The 25,147-nt window shown below is 37.3% G+C and overlaps 1 protein-coding gene across 1 annotated transcript; it reads right to left on the bottom strand.

The window, feature by feature from the left end:
* Positions 1–7,389: 7,389 nt before the first annotated feature.
* LOC149958433 (uncharacterized) lies at positions 7,390–23,848 on the bottom strand. The gene is made up of 4 exons (XM_090167184.1): positions 23,512–23,848; positions 22,825–23,442; positions 8,607–8,718; positions 7,390–7,531 (listed from the first exon to the last, which is right to left on the bottom strand). Exons 1-4 carry the CDS (start codon positions 23,528–23,530, stop codon positions 7,390–7,392), a joined length of 891 nt encoding a protein of 296 aa, XP_090023310.1. The 5' UTR covers positions 23,531–23,848.
* Between the last annotated feature and the right edge of the window lie 1,299 nt (positions 23,849–25,147).

Raw genomic sequence — 25,147 nt, 5'->3', positions numbered from 1 at the left:
GTACGTCTTGTTATTTTCCGTTTCGAGAGACCAGAGTCCTATTATTAATCCGAGGGGTGCTGGGTGAGAACTGGGAACCACTCGATCCCTTCGCGTTCAGTTTAGAGAAGGATTTTCAAGGTACACCAGTAACGAAATAATATTCCAGCCTTCTTGGCGAACTTGTTTATTTCTTGTTGTCGATTTGCAGGTTTGAAAGCAGACGTGTGCGAAGGACGGCCTGAGGGCGTGCGTTGCTATCCGCTGGACGAATGCTATTACTGCTTTAATGGAGAGTGCCGCTACCAAGGCGACCAAGTCTGTCTTTTTGAATAAAGTAAGAGCCAGTGATGTGAAAGTAAAATTAAAAAAAGAAGGCCAAGTGACGTTATAGAGAAACGCATTATCGACCATTTTTGACTTTCTGAGTGTGAATGCTCCTCGTACTAATTTTAGGGCGCTGATTCTAAATTTGAAGTCTGCAAAAACGCATTAACGGACGTTATGTCGTTATTAACCAATATGAGTCGTCATATCGTATAATTTCGTCTGCTCTTATTTATCCAGCGTTATATTTAGATTGAAGACTTATTTTCAGTTACCTAAGTACGGTAGTTTTGTTATTTTTCATAAGAATTACAAAAATGATTTATCTCGAAATGCCATTTTTGGAGATAATGCTTTTCTGAAACGTAAGGGAGTCTTGTCTATTAAGCGGTATAGAGCCTGCTATAGAATTGTTTGTTGATTATTTTATTGATATCGTGGCTCAATTTGCAAAAATTCGTTTTCGGTATGAATATATTATTTCCGCGAAGAAAATCTAGTGAAGACAATTTTGTTTTCTCCAAAAGTGGTCAGTGAAGTGAAGATGCCCTGCTCGGGGTGTTAGTTCCTCGTCTCATCTGTTTCTGTTTATAAGTTAGTTTCGTTGTTTAGCACGCTCGATCCCTACCCGTGAGATTTACTCGATTTTTTACTGTTCGAAATGATGTTTCTTTGGCTAAGGTTACGTATTTCGTGGTTAATAATTTTCAGGGTTTGATTTATCCAAAGCAAATCTTAAAAAACTCAAAAGGCGAAAAACCTTCAAAATAAAAATAATATTTCGCAAAGAAAACTTTGAGGGCAACCACATAGGCCAAACCTATTCGGGGTGATTTCCGAGACATACACCAACTACCCCTTTAAGGGTCGCCATTGAATGGGCTTTATCGCTGAAATTGAAGGCTTTTGGTTCTATTGGTCTGTCTAAATCCTACACGGGCAACGAAATAATATTATAACCTTTTGGTTAACTTGTTTATTTCCTTTTGCCAATTAGCAGGTTTAAAGACGGACGGTTGCCCTGATTTCACTTACGATTTTTTTCCTGAGCATCAAAGAAATGCACCTACAACCAGGGCCGTCAACAACCTTCGAATTTGGATGGGGGTCATGGTATATTTTCTAGCACCAAATACGTAGCACCCTTTCTACACTCATAAAATCAATTGTTACCCGAGATAAGTCGACAATTTACGGACTTTGCACTCAAGCTCACTAAGAACAATTTAAGTGTTAATTTACACAGCAAACTAATAATTTTCTTGGAGGAATAAAAAATGGCAAAAAATAGGTTCTTAAAAACTTAAAATACCCAGAAAATCTGAGCAAACTAAAATATTAAATAGTAATTAAATTTAATCGAGATTTAATTTTATTCAACTAACTGATAAAAGTAAAATATCCGTTCATTATACAGAAAAAAATACATTAATTAAATAAACATCAATAAATTCAATTAAAAAATTCCGATTTAAATAAAAAAAATTGATTTGTTATTAAAAATGACTGCGATCGCTGTTTGTGTAACTTTAAATTTAAGATAAAATATATTTGGTATCAAAAATAATAATTTTAACAGGCTTTAAAAAAAACTGTAATTCATATTACTGTCACACCATATATATATATAATACTCCAACGAAATTAATTTATAAAGAGAACCATGTGGTCTTATGTAATAATTGTTAAAATTTATGATTGCACATTTAATAGGTTTTTTTGAAACACGAGTACAACCTAGTAGATTAAATATTACATAAAAGAGGTTATTATATACAGATTGTATAATCAAACGTTTGCACGAATAAAGTTATTGGCTAACTATGTGTCATTTGGAGTACTGATGTTCTTTCAAACTAGGATTTAGTTTGCTTGTTTTTGGATCTTTTGTTGGTTTCACAGTAAGTAAAAGCACTTTGAACATTAATGGTTCATTGCTCGTCAAAACTTCACCGGAAATGCATCAATTGATAACAAATTTCAAGTGTCTCGTCTATACGTCTTGTCCAGAAAATATGTTGATAATTTCCATGCTATTTGTATAAAACTACGAATAGTGGAGGTCAAAATTCAAAGTAAGAACAAATAGTTTTCGAACTGCATAGTAAGAACAAATAGTTTGCGACCCGCGTAGTAAGAACAAATTGTTTTCGAACTGCATAGTAAGAACCAATTGTTTTCGAACTGCATAGTAAGAACCAATTGTTGTCGAACTGCAGAGTAAGAACCTATTGTTTTCGAACTGCATAGTAAGAACCAATTGTTTTCGAACTGCATAGTAAAAACCAGTTGTTTTCGAACTTCATAGTAAGTACCTATTGTTTTCGAACTGCATAGTAAGAACCAATTGTTTTCGAACTGCAGAGTAAGAACAAATTGTTTTCGAACTGCAGAGTAAGAACCAATTATTTTCGAACTTCATAGTAAGAACCTATTGTTTTCGAACTGCATAGTAAGAACCAATTGTTTTCGAACTGCATAGTAAGAACCAATTGTTTTCGAACTTCATAGTAAGAACCAATTGTTTTCGAACTGCATAGTAAGAACCAATTGTTTTCGAACTGCATAGTAAGAACCAATTATTTTCGAACTTCATAGTAAGAACCTATTGTTTTCGAACTGCATAGTAAGAACCAATTGTTTTCGAACTGCATAGTAAGAACCAGTTGTTTTCGAACTTCATAGTAAGAACCTATTGTTTTCGAACTGCATAGTAAGAACCAATTTTTTTCGAACTGCAGAGTAAGAACAAATAGTTTTCGAACTGCCGAGTAAGAACCAATTATTTTCGAACTTCATAGTAAGAACCTATTGTTTTCGCACTGCATAGTAAGAACCAATTGTTTTCGAACTGCATAGTAAGAACCAATTGTTTTCGAACTGCAGAGTAAGAACAAATTGTTTTCGAACTGCATAGTAAGAACCTATTGTTTTCGAACTGCATAGTAAGAACCAATTGTTTTCGAACTGCGTAGTAAGAACCAATTGTTTTCGAACTGCATAGTAAAAACAAATAACAAATTGTTTTCAACCTGCATAGCAAGGAAAGCTCGATTGGCCAAATAGGCGTCTTCAAATTTAAGTATTTAACCAATTATTAAAAAGGAATCGACAAGTTTGATACGTCGCCATGTCGCTTTGGGGCAGTTCGCTCTCGTTACGGCGCGGCGAGCGTGTTACGGATTTGTAAGGCAAATAAATAGTCTTTTTTGGCAGAGCAAACGATATTTTTTATTCACATTTGAAAACTGTCTAAAAACGCCACCGCTCTTATACCCGACCAAATCGCATCTCAAAACACTTCTCCGTTTTAGTTTTTTACTTTCCGCGGCCACTCCTAGGAGTGACTAATTTTCCGAGAAAGCCCGTGTTATATTATAGTAACAATAAGAACGAGGAAGCTGCGAAAAAGAGCGGGCGAGATTGGGAACCCAGCTGAAAGCCATAAACGCATTAAGTAGATAGGGATCTCTTCTCTATTAGGGCACTAATGGTTAATTTTTTAGACCCATTTAACTTCGAACCCGAAACCTCCATATTCTACAAGCATGAAGCATGCTCGTTAAATTTTACGGCATTTCCCCATCTCTGGCTCTTCCTCGTTACAAACATCTTACGTTTAAAGGAATCAAGAAATTTCCAATCCTATCACAACAATTACAGACATATTTCAAATCTTGTAATAATTTTAATTAGCAGCCCATACTCATTGCTCTTTGCGGCATTGCTCATTTGCGGCGTTGCTCTTTGCGGCGTTACTCTTTGCGGCGTTGCTCTTTGCAGCGATGTTTTTTGCGGCGATGCTTTTTGCGGCGATGCTTTTTGCGGCGATGCTTTTTGCGGCGTTGCTCTTTGCGGTGTTGCTCTTTGCGTCATTGCTCTTTGTGGCGTTTTTCTTTGCGGCATTGCTCTTTGCGGCGTTGCTCTTTGCGGCGTTGCTCTTTGCAGCATTGCTCTTTGTGGCTATGCTCTTTGCGGCATTGCTCTTTGCGGCATTGCACTTTGTGGCGTTGCTCTTTGCGGCGTTGCTCTTTGCGGCGTTGCTCTTTGCGGCGTTGCTCTTTGCGGCGTTGCTCTTTGCGGCGTTGCTCTTTGCGGCGTTGCTCTTTGCGGCGTTGCTCTTTGCGGCGTTGCTCTTTGCGGCGTTGCTCTTTGCGGCGTTACTCTTTGCGGCGTTGCTCTTTGCAGCGATGCTTTTTGCGGCGATGCTTTTTGCGGCGATGCTTTTTGCGGCGTTGCTCTTTGCGGTGTTGCTCTTTGCGTCATTGCTCTTTGTGGCGTTTTTCTTTGCGGCATTGCTCTTTGCGGCGTTGCTCTTTGCGGCGTTGCTCTTTGCGGCGTTGCTCTTTGCAGCATTGCTCTTTGTGGCTATGCTCTTTGCGGCATTGCTCTTTGCGGCATTGCACTTTGTGGCTATGCTCTTTGCGGCATTGCACTTTGTGGCTATGCTCTTTGCGGCGTTGCTCTTTGCGGCGTTGCTCTTTGCGGCATTGCTTTTTCCGGCGTTGCTCTTTGCGGCGTTGCTCTTTGCGGCATTGCACTTTGCGGCATTGCACTTTGCGGCTATGCTCTTTGCGGCATTGCTCTTTGCGGCATTGCTCTTTGCGGCATTGCTCTTTGCGGCATTGCACTTTGCGGCATTGCACTTTGCGGCATTGCACTTTGCGGCATTGCACTTTGCGGCGTTGCTCTTTGCGGCATTGCTCTTTGCGGCGTTGCTCTTTGCGGCATTGCTCTTTGCGGCATTGCACTTTGTGGCTATGCTCTTTGCGGCATTGCTCTTTGCTGCATTGCTCTTTGCGGCATTGCACTTTGTGGCTGTGCTCTTCGCGGCATTGCTCTTCGCGGCGTTGCTCTTCGCGGCGTTGCTCTTTGCGGCATTGCTCTTTGCGGCATTGCTCTTTGCGGCATTGCTCTTTGCGGCATTGCTCTTTGCGGCATTGCTCTTTGCGGCATTGCACTTTGTGGCTATGCTCTTTGCGGCATTGCTCTTTGCGACATTGCTCTTTGCGGCATTGCTCTTTCCGGCGTTGCTCTTTCCGGCTATGCTCTTTCCAATTTTAATAATATTCACAGATCAACTACAATATACTACACAACACATAATTATACCAAACAAATGACAATACGTATATATATATATATATATATATATATATATATATATATATATATATATATATATATATATATATATATATATATATATATATATATATATATATATATATTTTAAACGCCCTCTTTGCTTTATATTTTTAACAGATCAAGCTTAGCGCGAGCGGAGGACTATTTTTAGCTTTACACGAGCCTAGGCTAGAGGAAAACTCCCGTAGCCGCTTCAGTCCCCGCCGCGTCCAATCGCAAACACGCCTTTTTCGGAGGCCATGGTAGGATTCCACCGTCCGCAATAACGTCGTTCTCTTAAGGCGGGTTTATAACAAGTCGGCCCAGGCCGTAATATTAGTTCCACATCAGTGTATTAGAGTGGACAAATATATACACCCTTAGTAGACACAGGTAGGCAAACTAATAAAGAAAGGTAATGAGGCTACGTGATTTATTATCTTTTTATAAATAAATTGCCACCCTAAGTTAAAGAGTGGATGCCGCCCACCATCAGCTGACCCGGGTGGGAAAACTAATAAAAAATCTGTTGGGCCCATGTGATTTCCTATTGTTTGAAATAAAATTCACCATCCTATGTTAAAGAGTGGCCACCGCCCACCCTCATGAAATCAACTTTTTTTTCCCGGTAACTCTCCCTTTAAGGGGGTTGGTCAGAGGGGGCGGAAATTAACGGCACTGCGTGCGCGTTAAAGAGTTCTATCGAATGAGACCAACTGTTTTTTTTTCGGTCACTCTCCCTTTAATAAGAAAGTGCCACACTTATTTATTACTTCTGACCATACACGGTTTCGATAAGAAAGTGCCACACTTATTTATTACTTCTTACCATACACGGTTTCGATAAGAAAGTGCCACACTTATTTATTACTTCTGACCATACACGGTTTCGATAAGAAAGTGCCACACTTATTTATTAGTTCTGACCATACACGGTTTCCATAAGAAAGTGCCACACTTATTACTTCTGACCATACACGGTTTCGATAAGAAAGTGCCACACTTATTACTTCTGACCAAACACGGTTTCGATAAGAAAGTGCCACACTTATTACTTCTGACCAAACACGGTTTTGATAAGAAAGTGCCACACTTATTACTTCTGACCAAACACGGTTTCGATAAGAAAGTGCCACACTTATTACTTCTGACCAAACACGGTTTTGATAAGAAAGTGCCACACTTATTACTTCTGACCAAACACGGTTTCGATAAGAAAGTGCCACACTTATTTATTACTTCTGACCATACACGGTTTCGATAAGAAAGTGCCACACTTCTTACTTTTGACCAAACAAGGTTTTGGTAAGAAAGTGCCACACTTATTATCCCCAGTCCGACCCGCAGACCGCACCGTCAGCGGGGCCTCGCGATTCAGGGGCGAGGGAGAAAATTGACGGGTGAAAAAGCCTATGTGATACGAAAAGAGAACGGAATATGGTTGTCCGCAAATATCCAGCCGACCCGCAGACCGCACCGTCAGCGGGGCTTCGCGATTCAGGGGCGAGGGAGAAAATTGACGGGCGAAAAAGCCTATGTGATACGAAAAGAGAACGGAATATGGTTGTTCGCAAATCCCCAAGGTAAGAATCGCATTAACATACTATGGTAAAATTTATCAGCCTCTGTTTCAGATTTGTATGGATCATGGTGTGGGAGCTGAACTATAAAAGGTGTTACCCCCATTTTAACAAAACCATTATTGTTTTTCCATTCTAGTACATCTGCCGGTCTTTTTGTGGTAGGCTTTATTTGAACACGATAGTAGAACCTCGACCAGTCATACAAACATATGTCTTCACGACTATCCGGACGATTAGGATAAAAATCATCAACCAGTTGTTTCATAAATACATCTGTGTTTTCGGGATCATTCTCTTTAAGAATTTGCATATCTTTGTGTCGCTTTAACAAGCGTTTTCGATGCTCTTTAGTGGTAGTATTGATTAATACAAACTAATCAGATTTCCCATACAAATGTTGATGGGTTAAACGATCGGCTGCTTCGTAGCTTCCAATTTCTCTATGCAAAATAGCATTTAAACCTAACACCCAAAGACGACCACGAAGATCTTTGTTGGATAATTCATTCCATACACTGTTAAAAAAATTGTTCTAATTTGTACAAATCGCCGTTCCGAAGGTTGTCCCCGTAACAGAACGCCATTTTGTTCTAATATGAACAAAAAATATTCGTTCGATAAAGAACGATGGTTGACGGTTCAATATTGAACATAGATGTTCAAATTAGAACGTTTTGTCGTTCGCGGTGGAACGATTTGTCGTTCGCCATGGATAATTTTCTCGTTCAGCGTGGAATGCTTTGTCGTTATCCAATACAAAGAGTACGTAAAGTAATTGCTTTCAAAAATTATACATCGTGTCTCCTGTCGGCGGTTCATTATGTTAAATTAATAAAAGTAACCTAACCTAACCTAACCCATTGCCCCCAGTAAAGGAAAAGCAGCCCTGAAACTAGATTATTTGAATTTAGTTCCAACCTCAACTACAACAATCCAGAGATTGGCAAAAATTGCGAGCGTTCATATTTGAAAATCCTTTGCAGTGAGCCAGCACTGTAGATTAGAAGTCAGCTAATCTTGTTCGGGGTTAGGGCAAAACTGAGCCAGCTCAGGCCGAGCGCCAAAAAGTTATCTCAGTCGTTGATCGCTCACGACACTTTGAGCGAGATCGGCCGATCGACGCGCTAGCATGCTCACTTCTGAGCGCCGCGTCGTCTAACGGCCAAATAGTTCGTTCAATAAAAAGCGCTGCCGTAAAGTCGAAAGAGATCTACCCGAGTGATTGAATTAGTTTTTAAAGCTAACGGACCTCAATCACGGTGGGCGACCGGATGGTTTGTTCAACCACACCCGCTCACTCGTCGGGAGGCCTACGTTTCAAAATTCTTGATTTTTTATCATCATAACTTATTTTTTAATTGTTATAATCAGTGACGGGATGAATATTTTTCCTTAATTTCTCATCGATTTGTGCGTTCTAAGAATTAAATAAAAAGCGGAACAGAGGGTGCCTAATACTAACTGCAAAAATTAAAAAATATTTAGAGTAATATAAAGGAATACGAAAAACAATTGGATAAAATAAACCGCAAACCTGGGATAGGATTTGTAAAATTAGACTTTCGTATCTATATTGCACTATTTTATTACGGAAATATATCATCCGTCGAGATATTGTCATATCCAGATTGAATGTTACCACTGTAGGTAACAGGTTCATCGAAATCTCGGGGACTCGATTGCTGCAAACAGTTTTCTCTCGCTATTAATAAATGCTAGTTTTTAGTCATTCCGCCTGATACGTCATATGACCCTTTAAGAAACCAAATTTTTCTTAGACTAGTGTTTTATTGTCTACGAATGTAATCAGTGGTCGGATTGGGATAAGAGTAGCGGTTTTACCTCAGTTTACCGACTATCCAAATCTTTGGGGGGAGCCTCCCACATCCCCTAAGGGACGCCTCTGGAAATAAAGATTATAATATAATAACTTATTTTAAGGCTTTCAATATGTTTTCCCAATGAACCATGAAGTATCTGTCTCTATAGTATATTACTTACTATTTACTAGTTTAAACTAACCATGGTTAAATTTTGCATTTCTGATGTTTTCCCAATTCTAATACGTTCAGTCTAGCAGACTGCCCACAAAATCGAAATGTCTGGTTTCAGCGTTTTATACATTAGCCTATATGGAGAGATGGCCCTAAAAAATAGTGAACAATGAAGATGGCGTCAACGGTCACCGTCGAGCTGAGGATGTGGCGGACGACAACCCACTGGTTAGTCGGAGTACAAACCAAATTTTTCTTAGACTAGTGTTTTATTGTCTACGAATGTAACCAGTGGTCGGATTTGGAGGAGAGTAGCGGTTTTACCTCAGTTTACCGACTATCCAAATGTTTGGGGGGAGCCTCCCACATCCCCTTAGGGACGCCTCTGGAAATATAAATATAAAGGTATACGAAAAACAATTGGATATATTAAATTATTAGACTTCCATATCTATATGGCACTATTTTAATATAAAAGATATTGACCGACTAACCCCTTCTAGATTGAAAGTTACCGTTGTAAATAACAGGTTCATTAATCCTGGTTTTATACTAATCAGTGACGTACATGTACATAAGGGGTCATATGGGGGTAGTATTGTACCAAAACTGAGTGCACTCCACCGGAGGTCCTTATCATATTGCCCTACGCCAGCGTCCACAGCCCGGACAGGTGACAAATCCAGCATGAATGTTTTCATTTCAACCATGAATATCGAACTGCATTAAGTAGTCTGACCTCAGTCGCTAGGATGGGAGGGGCTTAGTTATTATGACGGTGGTCACGCGCCACCGCTCAAAAATTGTATTGAAGCTTATTTCAAGGGCAACGTTTTGTGTCAAGTCTTAGGGCGAAATTAAGTTTCTAAAATTTTAATACACATCTTTTTGATTGAAAGAAAATAGGTAAGAATATTAATAATAATTTCGTGTATTTATGATTATCAAGTAATTTGGATAGAGTACAGATATTTTCCTAAGAATCACCAGTCATTTTCTTCGCCAGTTAAATCGCGCAATTCCGGAACCGTTTTGTGGATTAACTCAACGACAAACGCCTGTATTCTGATTGGCTCAAGTGATTACGTAAAACGCAGAAAGGCACCGCCCATCCCAGCCCCAGATGGCAGAAAGGGTAATGATGTAATTCGATATTCATCGTTGAAATGAAAACATTCATGGTAGTAGCACCCTACCACTGATGGTCGCAACTGTGACGCAAGAAACTCAACCCTGCAGAAAGTGCAGCAATGGGTGGACCAATTCTCACTTCGCTCACAACAGTGGGAGTAATAGTGTAAGCTGTAGCCACACCCTTCAGAAAGAGCTCCTAAAGGGGAACGACGGACACACAGCGGTCCACGTAACCCGGCACATCTGGCAACGGGATCCCGGTGCTGCCCCAAAATACCGGGAAACAGGACCACTGCGCCTCATACGGAGGCCCGCCGCCCCACAGCAGGCTACCCGAGACAGCCAGTTTGCACGGACCCTCTCCGTTAGCCTGAGCCGAAACTCAGTTTCCAGCCCATAACTGACCGGAGTCGGAGGTGGATATAGGACCCTTTGATCAGAGCTAACATCTCACAGTGCGCCACCACCCTTATGGGTTACTAGAGCTGGACCCCGACTCCCCAGTAAAGCCATCAGTTATTGCACACTCCAATCCCTTAAAGGGGAGTAGCTGTTTTACCAAGTCTACCCGGATATTTTTCAAGTTAAAAAATAGACCTCAGTTTACCGACTATCCAAAACTTTGGGGGGAGCCTCCCACATCCCCTAAGGGACGCCTCTGGAAATAGCGATTATAATATAATAAATTATTTTAAGGCGTTTACAATTATTTAAAGCCTTCAATATGTTTTCCCAATTCTAATACGTCCAGTCTAGCAGGCTGCCCACAAAGTTGTTATTCCACAATTCGTATATTTATATTCACATTCTTAACTATACATACTTACAAGTTAGTCAACAATATTATATATTTATGTTTACACTAAATACCAATATGATGGTGAAAGGGAGATTTCGTTCGAAAGAATAGCCGAACGAATATCCTCCGCCGAAAATCAGAGACTAAGTTTTCAATTAACGTCGTAGAGAGAATGACCAGTTTCCATCGTCCTTATCCGGAACTGGCGCTAAGACTTCGGCTCTGCTATGGTATTGAGAACTTGAGAATATTAATGTTTTCTTGCTCCATTATAATATATTTTACAATCTAATAGCACCGTCCAAAACAGTGTAAATGTAATGGTTTGAATGATAGCAAGCTTAAGGTTAGACGACGGAACACACGACGTTTTCGAATGTGGTCAAAACTCGTGTTTGATAGTGCCCAACTTTAACCATAGAAAAATAAGATAATAAAACAGCAGCCTACAGTATAAGCACTGCTAAAAATATTCTTATCAACGGTTAATAAACAGCGTTTTTAGCATTCCGAAAACTGAATTCACTACTAAAAATACCCCAGCTAACCGTAAGGTTTTATATCCCCCTTTTCCCCAAAGAAATAAGAGGTGTTTGAACTGCGACTAACCAGTGGGTTGTCGTCCGCCAACATGATCTGAAATGAACTTTCCCAACCCTCAAACTAATGTTTATTAAGAGATTTTCAAAAAAAGTTAGAAAATAGCCATGGAGGTAATGTTGATTTAAAGTATAACAAAATAAATATTCCATGAAATTCATACAGTATATGATGCAACAATTTTAACCCTGATTTCAGATAAGTGTATTTATTTACCTGTTCAGAGTCCCAAAACTGCATTACAGTGGGATAGCAATGTTTAATTTGCTTCTCGATCAAGCATGTCTCTCCTATTAGTTTCAAATCCAAAAATTTGCCAAAAGTTTGGAACTACAAATTTTATGAACATTTAAATTATTGCGTTGAACTAAATTTAAGCAAATTGAAGTGCATACTTTTGTAAATGAAGTCCCAGCATATAATAAAGATGCAGATCGCTTAAGATTAAAATTTTCATTAACTGCTTGCCATTTACCGTAATGGTAGTCTGCCCAATGACTGCATCTCCAGGATATTTTGAATATTGCCCCATCAAAGTATGGTTTGAAACTTAAGGCTCTCCCGCAATTGGAGTATGGGCAAAGAGTGCCGTTGCATTGTTTCACGAGTGACTCAAGACTTTCAACCGAAGCCAAACATTATTTATCTGGCACTGGATCATTGTGCTCTGCAGTACTAGACGCTTCAGTGTATTTCAGATCACGTGAAAGACTGCCAACAGTTGCTCTTGAATGGAAAAAAGGTAATATTTTTTCAAAAGTACAATAATACCAGAAGTTAATGAACCGTAGTTATTGAAATAGGTTGAATTTTTTAACAATATAACAAGTGCAGTTTACTTAATTTTAGAGTACACATACAGTACAAAATAGGTTTTTAGATTGAGCGTGTAAGGAAAGCACATTCAATATGAGGATATAGCAGACATAACTTGGGTTCATTTACTTATGATAATATCTCGTTTGTTTTTTTACATTGATGAGAAACTTCGATTCAGTTCTAGCTCTTCAGGTGATATACTAAATATAAAAACATAAAATTAAACATAACAAGCATTGCATCAACATTGTTGACCAAAATGTTTACAATGAAGTTGGAGACTGTGTAGTGGGATAATTTACAACAAGGGCAGGTGTGGAACATGATGGCATTGATGAAGTTGTACTTCTAGAACATAAATAAATTGATTAAATTGATAAAACCGTGCTGAAGTTAACGGAAATCGTAGGTATAGGGAGCTGTCGGTTAGCTTGCGTGGCATGAAGGGCTGAGCACCACCCTCGTACGCTGTATAACCCAGCCACCATTAATAAGGCAATACAAGTCGCAAGATGACTTAGACCTTTGGTGGTGACTTGGGTATTAGCTTAGCTGATTATTATTACTACATGCATTACAGTACCAAGGTTATTTGAGTGAGATAAATACTTACACTGAAATTGGATACTCCCTGCTCTGAGAACTTACAGAGGAAAGCGTAGCACAAGGTGGCATTAATGGTATTGTTTCACTAAAAAGTAAACAAAATAATGAATCATTATTAAAATAGATGCAAATGTAATCCAAGTTTATGTTACCTATCTGGAAAAAGCCTTTTCTCCCAAGCTGTCTGACTGAAGCTTTTCCGTACGGAGTTTTACATTTTTTCAAATTTCATTCTTAACAAAACGGAGCAGTTAGGAAATGGTTTATGGAAAATGTACTTTAAGACCTAGAAATTTAGTCTTAGCAATTTACATTTTGCTGGTTTCTTAGGCCTAGTTTAAAATATTACGTAACAGAAAATATATTTTAGCGTATTAGAAGTAAAATTTTATTCTTCACAACGAGCGGTTAGGAAATGGTTTATGGGAAATGTACTTTCAGGTGTTAGGCTTAGAAATTTAGTCTTAGAAATTTACACTTTGCTGGTTTCTTAGGCCAAGTTTAAAATATAACTTAAAGGGATGCTGAAGACGATAAATAACTTACTTTTATTCGATTCCCCATCTATAATTAAGCCTTTTTAAATATTCGTTAAAATACTTTAAATCCATTTCTTAAAAAAATAAAAACTTTGAAAAATTCGGGCCTAACGCGTCGACCCAAAATCATTGAGTTGGGAATAAATAGAGGTGCAACTAAATTTGCCTGGCGCGGGACCAATTTCTTTCCATAAGGAGACTATAGGCCAAAACTATTCGCTCGCTTTGGGACGAAAAGAGTACACCTTTTACCCCAAACTACCAACTCCTTCCATACAAACTGTATTTTGAAGTTGCTCGCTGTTTCCTAAAAATTACTCTAGAACTAGCGAATAGTTTCCGCCTAACATCAACTTTATCGTTCTACCGTAGCGGCATCTGTCTCTAGTGGTGGCAACTATATTGCAATTGAATTTTTTCGCAAATCTGATGCGAAATTGAAATGTATGATTTCTCGTAACAAAAAAACCTTTGAAGTTGTTTAAAAATAATTTTATTTTGTCAACACGATCCTTTTTAACTCAAGTTACGGTGAGTTAGCTAGTAATTATTTATTTTTAGCCATATAACTTTACAAAATATAGATGGCGCTACCACCTAATTATAAAGATGAATTTCGTACAGTCTTATTAGAACAGGTCCCGCGTAACCATGGTATCCAAAATCGTAATTGTAATTCTAGCAGTATTATTCCCAATTCAATGCCCAAAATGTTCTCTGAAATTTGTGTATTCCGCGGCTGTACGAACGACCAATGAGAAGCCTCTTTCAACATTTATAACACCAACCAATGAGAGAGCGAATTTAGGCGCACGCTCAGAGCCACTGCATTTTGCGATTTTTAGCCTAATGTTTGTTAAGACACTTTTCTTCATAAATAAATTCGGATAACTAATTTATATAAACGTATTGATCGGTTATTCTACTGTAGATTTTTTTAACATCTATTCTTTAGGCCAGCGGTCAACGCACGTGATTTTATAAGGTAAACAATCATTTTCACCACGATTTCCAATATATAAGCATAGGATCCTTGATATAAGGCCAAGCCTTATATTGGTTTATGAAACTTAGTTAAATTTAGAAAGAGCCGGGAGTAGTGGCTCACTCCTGTAATCCCAGACGTCCGGGAGGCTGAGTTTGTGGATGGCCGTGTGAGGACGACCACCAATCCCCCAACGGGTGGTCGGAATACTTCCGCTACGGGTGTCCCCACCCCTGTCCCCACGTATCCCCCCGTTGGCGTGGCCGTTACACATATCTCGCCCTGATTAATCAGATGGACGAGAGGACTGAATTGTCCCACACGTTACAAACGAATAAAAAAAAATTTAGAAAGGGTCCTGACGGAAATTATGGCTGAAGAATTGGAGAATCTAGGGGCCGTTCGCCCGTTCCGTATAACGTTGAGCCTCTACTTGTTGACCACCCCGAGTATTTTGCGAATGATGATGAAAATGAAAAGCCAGTAGTATAGCGGGAAATAATGAACGTATTGGAAAATACCAATTTTTAAAAATGAATTCTGAATATTTTTCACGAATCATTATACTAATTTAAACATAAACAATTTCTTTTAGGTGTACTTGCGGTAATTGCAGGCCAATGCCTACAGAGTATTTATTTTCGAGAGATAGGAAGATTAGTGCGAGAAACCCCTAGTTTACGCTGCTGTCTCGATTGGAGAAAATTTCGATTAAATTGTTTAGAAATTGATGTTATCGAGCCAGCGTACCTCCATTACGTACAGGAAATGGTCGATGATAAGAATGAACAAGAAATACACGGGTAAGATACTATTTGGTTTTAACAAAAGTTTATAATAAACCTTATTTAACCAATGTTTTAAATTACAATAATTGAAGTAAAAAATTCAGGAGAATGGATTAAAATATATAAAGGCAAGTTTTTAAAGAACCTGAAAACGTACATTGCCCTAATGTAAAATTTTCGTAAGGAATGCGTACATTTAATATTCTTCAATTGTATATAAAATTGTGCACATCCGCAAGCTGTAAATTGTTAAAACAACGTTTCTAGAAAATTTGCGGTTGGATACTTCTCCCAGAAAAGGGATTAAAATAGATTTCTGGTTTAAGTTTTACAGTCTATTTTCACTTGTGATAATTGCTAATAAAGCTCTATTTTTCAGAAAATATAGATATATTGCATATAGGCAATTTGTTTACATTACATTCCGTAGAACGGGAAGGAGAAATCGAGCACCAATTCCTATAGTTGTGCAGTCTCAAAAATAATTGACGAATTTCCATCAGATGAATTTACTGGATTTAAGTATCCAAGGCAATGAAATAAATTTCAGAATCTTTCTATTGAAAACGAGTCTTTTTTTTTGGCCACAACATCACTTTTACTGACATCAGCTGAATGCTTTGCTGCTAGAGTGTTATAAAAGTTGAAAGAGGCTTCTCGTTGGACGCTCGTACAGCCGCGGAATACACAAATTTCCGAGAACCTTTTGGGACGACGCGTTAGGCCCGAATTTCTCAAAGTTTTTATTTTTTTTTTAAATGGATTTAAAGTATTTTAACGAATGAAATATTTAAATAGGCTTAATTATAGATGGGGAATCGGATAAGAGTAAGTTATTTATCGTCTTCAGCATCCCTTTAATAGAAAATGTATTTTAGCCTATTAGAAGTAAAGTTTTATGCTTCATAAAACCGAGCGGTTAGGAAATTGTTTATGGAAAATGTACTTTCAGGTGTTAGGCTTAGAAATTTAGTCTTAGCAATTTACACTTTGCTGGTTTCTTAGGTCTAGTTTTAAATTTTTTACGTATTGGAAAATGTATTTCAGCGTATTAGAAGTAAAGTTTTATTCTTAACAAAACCGAGCGGTTAGGAAATGGTTTATCGAAAATTTACTTTCAGGTGTATAATTTAGTCTTAGCAATTTACACTTTACTGGCCTAGTTTAAATTTTTTTAATTATTGGAAAATGTATTTCAGCGAATTATAAGTAAAATTTTAGTCTTAACAAAGTCCACCAGTTAGGAAATGGTTTATGGATAGGAAAATATTTATAAATACTTATGACAGAAGCAGAAACTAGGAGATCAGAGGAAAATGAACAAACGCGATCGAAAAAAAATAATAAAGCCTTTAAATACGTTTTGCGTTCTTTATTGCATACCATTAACTTATTTTAGTTAGGGCTTACTGTATTGAGAACCATGGCGCCATCTAAACTTTGAAATAATCCGTAAATAAATAAATATATTGATAAAAGGGCTCAAGTGATGACACTTCCTGTGTCGTACCGATTCTCACGTGACCCTTTCATCTTTCCCTGCTCACGATTGATAAGATAACTGCTCTTTGACTAAGCGAGATCTTTGTTTTATTTGATCGTTTACGCTACAATCGGAAAGGTTTGAGTAGAAATACTGTCTTGTTTCATGTTTTTCTGTACATTTTCCGTCTTCCAGAGCGTTCGTTGTACATACAGAGTAAGTTTTTTTCATGAATGTTTTTTATTGTATTAGACAGCATTAAAACTTTAAGACATATTATACTAAGTATGCTTAATTGAAGCCTACCTGGTAGGAATCCGAATTAGGGTTAAAAATGAGTTTTAGTAAGTTGTTTTAGGCAAATCAATAAAATAATTATCATACAGAAGTGAGTAAGACAAACTAGGCATAGCGGATTACACATTAGGTAAAATTAGGTCTAGGGGGAAGCATATGAGAAAAAGGATTAAAACTACTATAATTAATGCAGACCACTACCATTTTTTGAGTAACTTTACTGTATTGAGATTGCTTGGTTTGTAGAGAAATGAAGCCAAACGATGTTTTTTTTCCCATTTTAGATATTCAAGTGGGTTAATTATATGACGTCAAACAATGTTTTTTGTTCCAAATATTCAAGTGGGTTAATTATTTGAAGTCAAACAATTGGAATCATTCCTTACTTGCAGTTTCGATCACGAGTCAGTTTAATCTTAAGTGCGTAGAACTGTTATCTCAGAAATAGACACAACCAATATAATTTAATGGTTAGTTGTCGTTTGGATCACGTGATAATTATTATTAGTTAGGGCTACCATGATATACTGTCAATATTTTTTTAAACTTGTAAAATGACGTCGACCAATAGGAAACAACCTTCAGTTGCTGTTTAAGCCTAGTTAAATATAATAAACACGTGATAATTATTAGTTCGAAAAAATTTCGTTAGGGCGACCATGATATCGCTCAATGGGTTTTATCCACACGATTATTAGGTCGGAAAAATTACGTTTGGGGTCATCCTGAAATAGCGTCAAAGGGTTTTTTCCACACTGGTACTTAAGACATGACGTCAGTGTAGTCATCAACCAATGAGAAATGAGTTTCAGTTTCGTTTTTAGTTGCAGTTTCGATATTAATCTCAAGAGCCTTATCTACACGTCATATAGCGTTCTTTCCGTCGTAGTGAATAGTCGTGGAAGGTACCGCAGTTGTTTTGATTCGCTTTTAGCCGTTCGTCGACTCTATTTTACGCCATAGGCTTAAGGATTTCCGACCGTAGAAGAAGAAAAAGTATGTTTCTATTTTCATACATTTTTTTACTATTTTTAAAATGAAATTTTTAGGCATTCTTTTATATATATTGGAAATGTATTTCAACGTATTAGACATAGAAAATTAGGCCTAAATTAGGTCGAGTAGGGCTAAGTTAGCGTAGAAAGTAAGTTACTATTTTTTTAGTATTCTATAATTATACAGGGTTTTTTTTTGCTTGAAAGGGTGATTTGGGCAAGCTAAAATAGCTTTTTTGAATTCCATTGGGAGAGTAGTGTAACTTCATGAAAGTCAGAAATTTGTTAATCTTGTGTTTAAGGTTAACCTAAAGAGGTCTTGACCAAATTGTTTTCAAATAGAGCATTTTTAAAAGTCTTATAAAGTGCGCTTGGAAAATAATTTTATAATACTGTCAAATACCATAATGTTGGTTTTTTTTCACTCTATGCATTTAGTATTTTGTTTTACATATATGTTTAATGGTTAATGTTTTATAATTATTTAAAAACGAAGAAATCTAGAAACCATTTTAAACCTCTTGGCGTTAATTTTTAAGTAATACTTTTGAAAATGTTAGAGAAAATAGTGGGTTTTTAATTATAGCTTTTAATCTTGGCAGAAATTAATTAAATTTATTTGCTTTGGTTTTATTAAAGAATTAAAATTTAGTAAATTTTTATTTTACGAAATAACGATTTTATTCAAATTATTTGTAATTTGTGCCAAGATTAAATAATTATCCCAAGTTTAAACTTAATTTTAAAACCATTTAAAAAATTTTAACTTGAAAAATTAACTACTTATCGTTAAAACGCTGAAAGCCGTAGCATCAACTGTGCATTTTGTTTACGGGCGTAGTTCACCTTTTCTACGATAGATGGTCGTAAATACGGATACGAATAAAGAGTACTTGGGAACTATAGTGTCCGAAAACCTTTTATCTCAGATTTCACCCCCGTCATTAGTCGAAGGTCGGCGTTGTATTGTGCCATCTTCGTCTGGGTAAGCGCCTGAAGGAGTAAGTGGCAGCTTACAGCGATGCATTCAAACCCACAGCAATCTGCAATTTTTCCACTCTTTCTTGCCCATTGTGGCGACATTTATTTTTGCCCGTTTCGAGAGATTTTTAGCTTCAAGCTTGCTTGGCGGGTGAAGTTTTAGTGCAAAAGGATTATCTCCTGACTACATTTTTCACCCTAAAGAAATTTAACCCCCTTTTACCTACCTACCTGTAGCTAAAATTTCCCCAATTTTTAACAAGTATTGTGCCAAGTAAGACGTTCAGTTTTCGACTCCCAAGTTTTTTTCCGTTTTCCACTCTATTGGTTTTCGGTTTTCATAGTTTTTTGATATTCCATAAATAAGTTAATAAAGAGATGGCTCCTCGATCTCATAAATATTACAAAAAAAAGACAAACAAAAGAGGAACAAATTTACGAGAGCGTAGTCGAGAAATATTAGATAGGATGAAAATGGCTCCCTCCTTCGAAATGACTACTTCCTTAGCTTCGAATACGTCATCGGTATTAGCAATTTCTTCGGAGAAATTCGTGACCTTGTCACCCGTATTGAGTGCTCCGTGCCCGATTTCACATTCATCGCCATTATTACATTCAATTTGGATATATCGCGGCCACAGCCGATAATAATTCTACATCTGACAGTTTTGAGAAGTAAGTGCCGTTATTGTTTTAGACTCGTTTTGCCGTACATTAATAACTAAAATGATATTAGGATAGCCGAAGGATTCCCAGAGCGAAAAGACATTTCGTCATTCAGGCTAACAACGGAACCCATAAAATATGGTTTTTCATCTCCAAATTTGAAAAACCTTGAAGGACGAAGAATTGTGGACATTGGGTTCTTTTTAGATGAAATCAGCTCGTTAGAAAAGCATAGACACAAATGCCGAAAACAAGGATATTTTCGGTTCGAAAAGGAGTTGATTCTTGGACTTCAAAGCCACCTTATATTCCAATGTAACTCGTGTTCGGCTACTAAGAAAATCCTAACAAATAAAGAAACGGAACACGATAAAAGTATCAATTATATTGGAACGTGGGCATTTACGTCAATTGGAGCGGGTCACGCCCAGCAGGATGAAGCGTTGTCAGTTCTAAATGTCCCTTCTATGAGTTTGCCAACATATTTGAAACTTGAAAACCAAGTGGGAAAAGTATGAATATTTTTGACATTGTGGTCTAGAATTTAAAATGCCCCATGCATAAAGTGGTTTCTTCTATGTATAAAGGTTTATTTTTTCCATGTATAGTGGTTTTTTCCCAGTATAAAGGTTTTCTTTTTTCCCATGTATAATGTGGTTTTTTCCCAGTATAAAGGTTTTCTTTTTTCCCATGTATAATGTGGTTTTTTCCCAGTATAAAGGTTTTCTTTTTCCCCATGTATAATGTGGTTTTTTCCCCAGTATAAAGGTTTTCTTTTTTCCCATGTATAATGTGGTTTTTCCCCAGTATAAAGGTTTTCTTTTTTCCCATGTATAATGTGGTTTTTTCCCAGTATTAAGGTTTTCTTTTTTCCCATGTATAATGTGGTTTTTTTCCAGTATAAAGGTTTTCTTTTTTCCCATGTATAATGTGGTTTTTCCCCAGTATAAAGGTTTTCTTTTTTCCCATGTATAATGTGGTTTTTCCCAGTATAAAGGTTTTCTTTTTTCCCATGTATAATGTGGTTTTTTCCCAGTATAAAGGTTTTCTTTTTTCCCATGTATAATGTGGTTTTTTCCCCAGTATAAAGGTTTTCTTTTTTCCCATGTATAATGTGGTTTTTTCCCAGTATAAAGGTTTTCTTTTTTCCCATGTATAATGTGGTTTTTCCCAAGTATAAAGGTTTTCTTTTTTCCCATGTATAATGTGGTTTTTTCCCAGTATAAAGGTTTTCTTCTTTCCCATGTATAAAGTGGTTTTTTCCCAGTATAAAGGTTTTCTTTTTTCCCATGTATAATGTGGTTTTTCCCAGTATAAAGGTTTTCTTTTTTCCCATGTATAATGTGGTTTTTTCCCAGTATAAAGGTTTTCTTTTTTCCCATGTATAATGTGGTTTTTTTCCCAGTATAAAGGTTTTCTTTTTCCCATGTATAATGTGGTTTTTTCCCAGTATAAAGGTTTTATTTTTTCCCATGTATAAAGTGGTTTTTTCCCAGTAAAAAGGTTTTCTTTTTTCCCATGTATAATGTGGTTTTTTCCCAGTATAAAGGTTTTCTTTTTCCCCATGTATAATGTGGTTTTTTCCCAGTATAAAGGTTTTCTTTTTCCCCATGTATAATGTGGTTTTTCCCCAGTATAAAGGTTTTCTTTTTTCCCATGTATAATGTGGTTTTTTCCCAGTATAAAGGTTTTGTTTTGTCCCATGTATAATGTGGTTTTTTCCCAGTATAAAGGTTTTCTTTTTTCCCATGTATAATGTGGGTTTTTCCCAGTATAAAGGTTTTCTTTTTTCCCATGTATAATGTGGTTTTTTCCCAGTATAAAGGTTTTCTTTTTTCCCATGTATAATGTGGTTTTTTCCCAGTATAAAGGTTTTCTTTTTTCCCAGGTATAATGTGGTTTTTCCCAGTATAAAGGTTTTCTTTTTTCCCATGTATAATGTGGTTTTTTCCCCAGTATAAAGGTTTTCTTTTTTCCCACGTATAATGTGGTTTTTTCCCAGTATAAAGGTTTTCTTTTTTCCCATGTATAATGTGGTTTTTTCCCAGTATAAAGGTTTTCTTTTTTCCCATGTATAATGTGTTTTTTTCCCCAGTATAAAGGTTTTCTTTTTTCCCATGTATAATGTGGATTTTTCCCAGTATAAAGGTTTTCTTTTTTCCCATGTATAATGTGGTTTTTTCCCAGTATAAAGGTTTTCTTTTTCCCATGTATAATGTGGTTTTTTCCCAGTATAAAGGTTTTCTTTTTTCCCATGTATAATGTGGTTTTTTCCCAGTATAAAGGTTTTCTTTTTTCCCATGTATAATGTGGATTTTTCCCAGTATAAAGGTTTTCTTTTTTCCCATGTATAATGTGGTTTTTTCCCAGTATAAAGGTTTTCTTTTTCCCCATGTATAATGTGGTTTTTTACCCAGTATAAAGGTTTTCTTTTTTCCCATGTATAATGTGGTTTTTCCCCAGTATAAAGGTTTTCTTTTTTCCCATGTATAATGTGGTTTTTTCCCAGTATAAAGGTTTTCTTTTTTCCCATGTAAGAGAGAAGGGTGTCCATCTGGTGAATGAGAATTTCATTCTCAATCACCAGAAGGACACAAAGCTGTAGCTTGGCTCCCACCGTTCACCCGCGCCTCTCCCGTTCCTCCCTTGATCACCAGAATTTCTAATCACCAGATTCTCTCTCCCCCAACCCCATTCACTGGCTACTTTATCTCTCGTTCACCCGCTCCTTTCCCCCATTGCGTTCCTCCCTTAATCACCAGAATTTCTAATCACCAGATTCTCTCCTCCACCCCCATTCACTGGATACTTTATCTCTCGTTCACCAGCTCCTTTCCCCCCATTGCTTTCATCCCTTCTAATCACCAGTTGCTTTCCCCCATCCCCATTCTCCAGAATTTGTTTTCCTCGTGCAGATATCTGGAGATTAGATTTTTACCCGTTTGCTTATCGCTTTCGAACCCCTTAATTTCTAATCTCTAGGCAATAAAAACAAGTTATTTACATTTATTTTTTTTATTTTAGAACTTTGGTTTACATGTTAGTAGGTACTATCAGATATTCCATTAGATGGTTATCTTGTGCATTACACAATGAAAACAAATTAAAGTAGCTAAGTTTACAGGTTAATTGATTATCTACGAGTAAATTAGTAAAATCTTGTAGTACTTCCGAGGGTGATTTAAAACAGCCAAAATAAGATTTTACTTGATGGTACGAATTAAATTGATCTGGGTACAAAAATAAACCCTCGAAAGGTTTTCCATATAATAATTCGTGAATTTTTTTAAGGTTTTTAACAATAGCTAAGTACATGCATTCGATAACATTTTTATGTTCGTTTAAAAGATTTATTTGAAACCGAATAAAATCAATTTTTTTTTGGAACTCACCGATTTCGCGAGCTCCCAGATCCAGAACATGACCGTAGGCAGAGTTCAATTTGATGTTGTTGGTCGTGGCGACGACGGATACGTTGTTGTCGTGATAGTCGATGATGTTGTGGGTTAGAGACGATGCTCCGGTTTGCGTAGCGGCGAAAAGCTCTCCCCAAAGAGAGAGTAGATTGGTGAAAGCTTCGGAGGTCAGGAACAGAATATTTTCGTTCGATTTTTTGAAGAAGAGAACTTGTAATTTTGATCCGTCGAAACCAAAAGAAATGTAGACTGATCCTCCTAACGTGATTTTTATGTTGATACGTCTTTCTTTGCCCCTGCGTTTGGATACGGTATGCGTCTCGGCTATAGAAAATGAAAATGTTAAGCCTTTGTCTATTGAAATAGTAATAGTATTAATAAAATAATGCTTACCAATAGATCGTTTTTCCATGTTTACGGTAGATGACGAGAGCAAAGCGGATGCACTTCTTTTCAGTTCAGCGTCTCAGAGAGAAATGACGCATGGGAGATTAATCAGTTCCTATCTTGTTGAGATTAATTCATCACGTGATCTAAACTTCAAATAACCCTCAAATTCTATCGGCTGTCTCTCTGAGATAACAGTTCTAGACACTCGAAATTAAACCGTCCCGTGCTCGAAACTGCCTCTAATTATTCCCATTGACGTCACATATTAATCCACTTGGAAGAAGAAAAAAAACCCATTGTAGTTTCCTCTCGAGAGCTTGTGATGCAATCATATCCTAGAAAACAATACAATTAATAGAAATTAACATAAAATTAGTATACTTTTAATACCATTTTGTGAACTACAGTGAAAAAAGTTACAATTTTACGGTAGAAACGTTTTCAAAATACCACAAAATGAACTCAAATAAGAAAATTGTAATTAAAATAATCACTACGGCTATAATTTTAGAAGGTTGTTTCAGGACGGTGATTATGGCAGATTTTGTACTTCAGTGTCCATATCGGAAATGAAGTTAAATGGAATATTTTGCGTAAATAAGTATAAATTTTAGCATAACCCTAATATATTCTCGAGAACTGAACAAGTTCTTTGGGAATAAGAGATAAGCTTACTATCTTCCCCTAGGCCCTATATAAGGGGGGTGTCTGAACCGGGGGAACGTCACTCTATTGTTGTTCTTTGTGCGTCTAGTACCAGGATTTTTGAAGCGCGCTCTCTCTCTACGTAAGTTTAATTTGATTTTTTTTATCGTAATTTTTTGAATAAGGTTTAAGTAAATTGGCATTAAAATGAAAGGTGTACAATACCCAGAAATTAATTTAGTTGATACCCCGGAAATGATTATAATCGACTCCCCTGAATTGATTGATATAACTGATAACGAGCTCCCGCAAGTATCCATAGTAACTTTACCCGATTCTCCAGAAATGGAAATAATAGATTTAACTGATACCCAAGACCCTACCCTTTCCTTAACTACAGTAACTGATTCGCAATTGGAACGTTTAAAAGAAATGACAATGGTACGAGATTATCTTAGAGAATATCAACTAACCCATCAAATCTGTTCGCCCCCTATCGTTAATTTACCTTCACCCCTTTTAAGACCTAGTTCTATTCCACCTGACGAAGTACGTTTTTCGCCCTCGTATACGCCTATGGATGCTCCCTCACCCTTTCTAGAATCAGATGACACATGCCACTCTTTATCTTTGGAAGATAATTTTATCATGTCGTCCCCCAGTACGGACAGCATTCAGCGCTTAGCTGAGAACGTACAAGTTGCCCGACGGGACGCGGAGGAACTTGCAGCCGCAGCTGCAAGGGCAGCCGAAATGTTCGAGGAAGCTAAAGCGTTGTTAGCTGCTCGTACGGCTAGTAGTAGCAGGCCCCCTCATAATATTTCCCCTCAGCGTAATAATGACCCTATAGCGATCGCTGGCCCCTCACGAGCTCCGCAGTATTCACCTCCATCGTCTCAGACTGCTGAGAAAAACGCGAACCCCGAGAACGCAAATTTGGCTGCCCCCACTTCGTCTCCTCCTCAAGTTGGAGGTGGGCTGGTTGACGCTCCAA

Source organism: Leiobunum rupestre, chromosome 2 (genome assembly GCF_980474605.1).
Source record: "Leiobunum rupestre chromosome 2, qqLeiRupe1.1.hap1, whole genome shotgun sequence".
Taxonomy (NCBI): Eukaryota; Metazoa; Arthropoda; class Arachnida; order Opiliones; family Sclerosomatidae; genus Leiobunum; species Leiobunum rupestre.
Note: the sequence above shows the minus strand (reverse complement) of the source record. Positions and strands in the feature narration are given on the sequence as shown.

Bases quoted from the DNA above. Each gene is read 5' to 3' on its own strand.
- LOC149958433 (XM_090167184.1), bottom strand. The intron at 8,719-22,824 runs GTAAACTTAGCT...ATTTATTAATAG, and splicing joins CGTAGATAATCAATTAACCT to CGAGAGAAAACTGTTTGCAG. The intron at 7,532-8,606 runs GTAATAAAATAG...TTTTTTTAACAG, and splicing joins TCGACGGATGATATATTTCC to TGTATGGAATGAATTATCCA.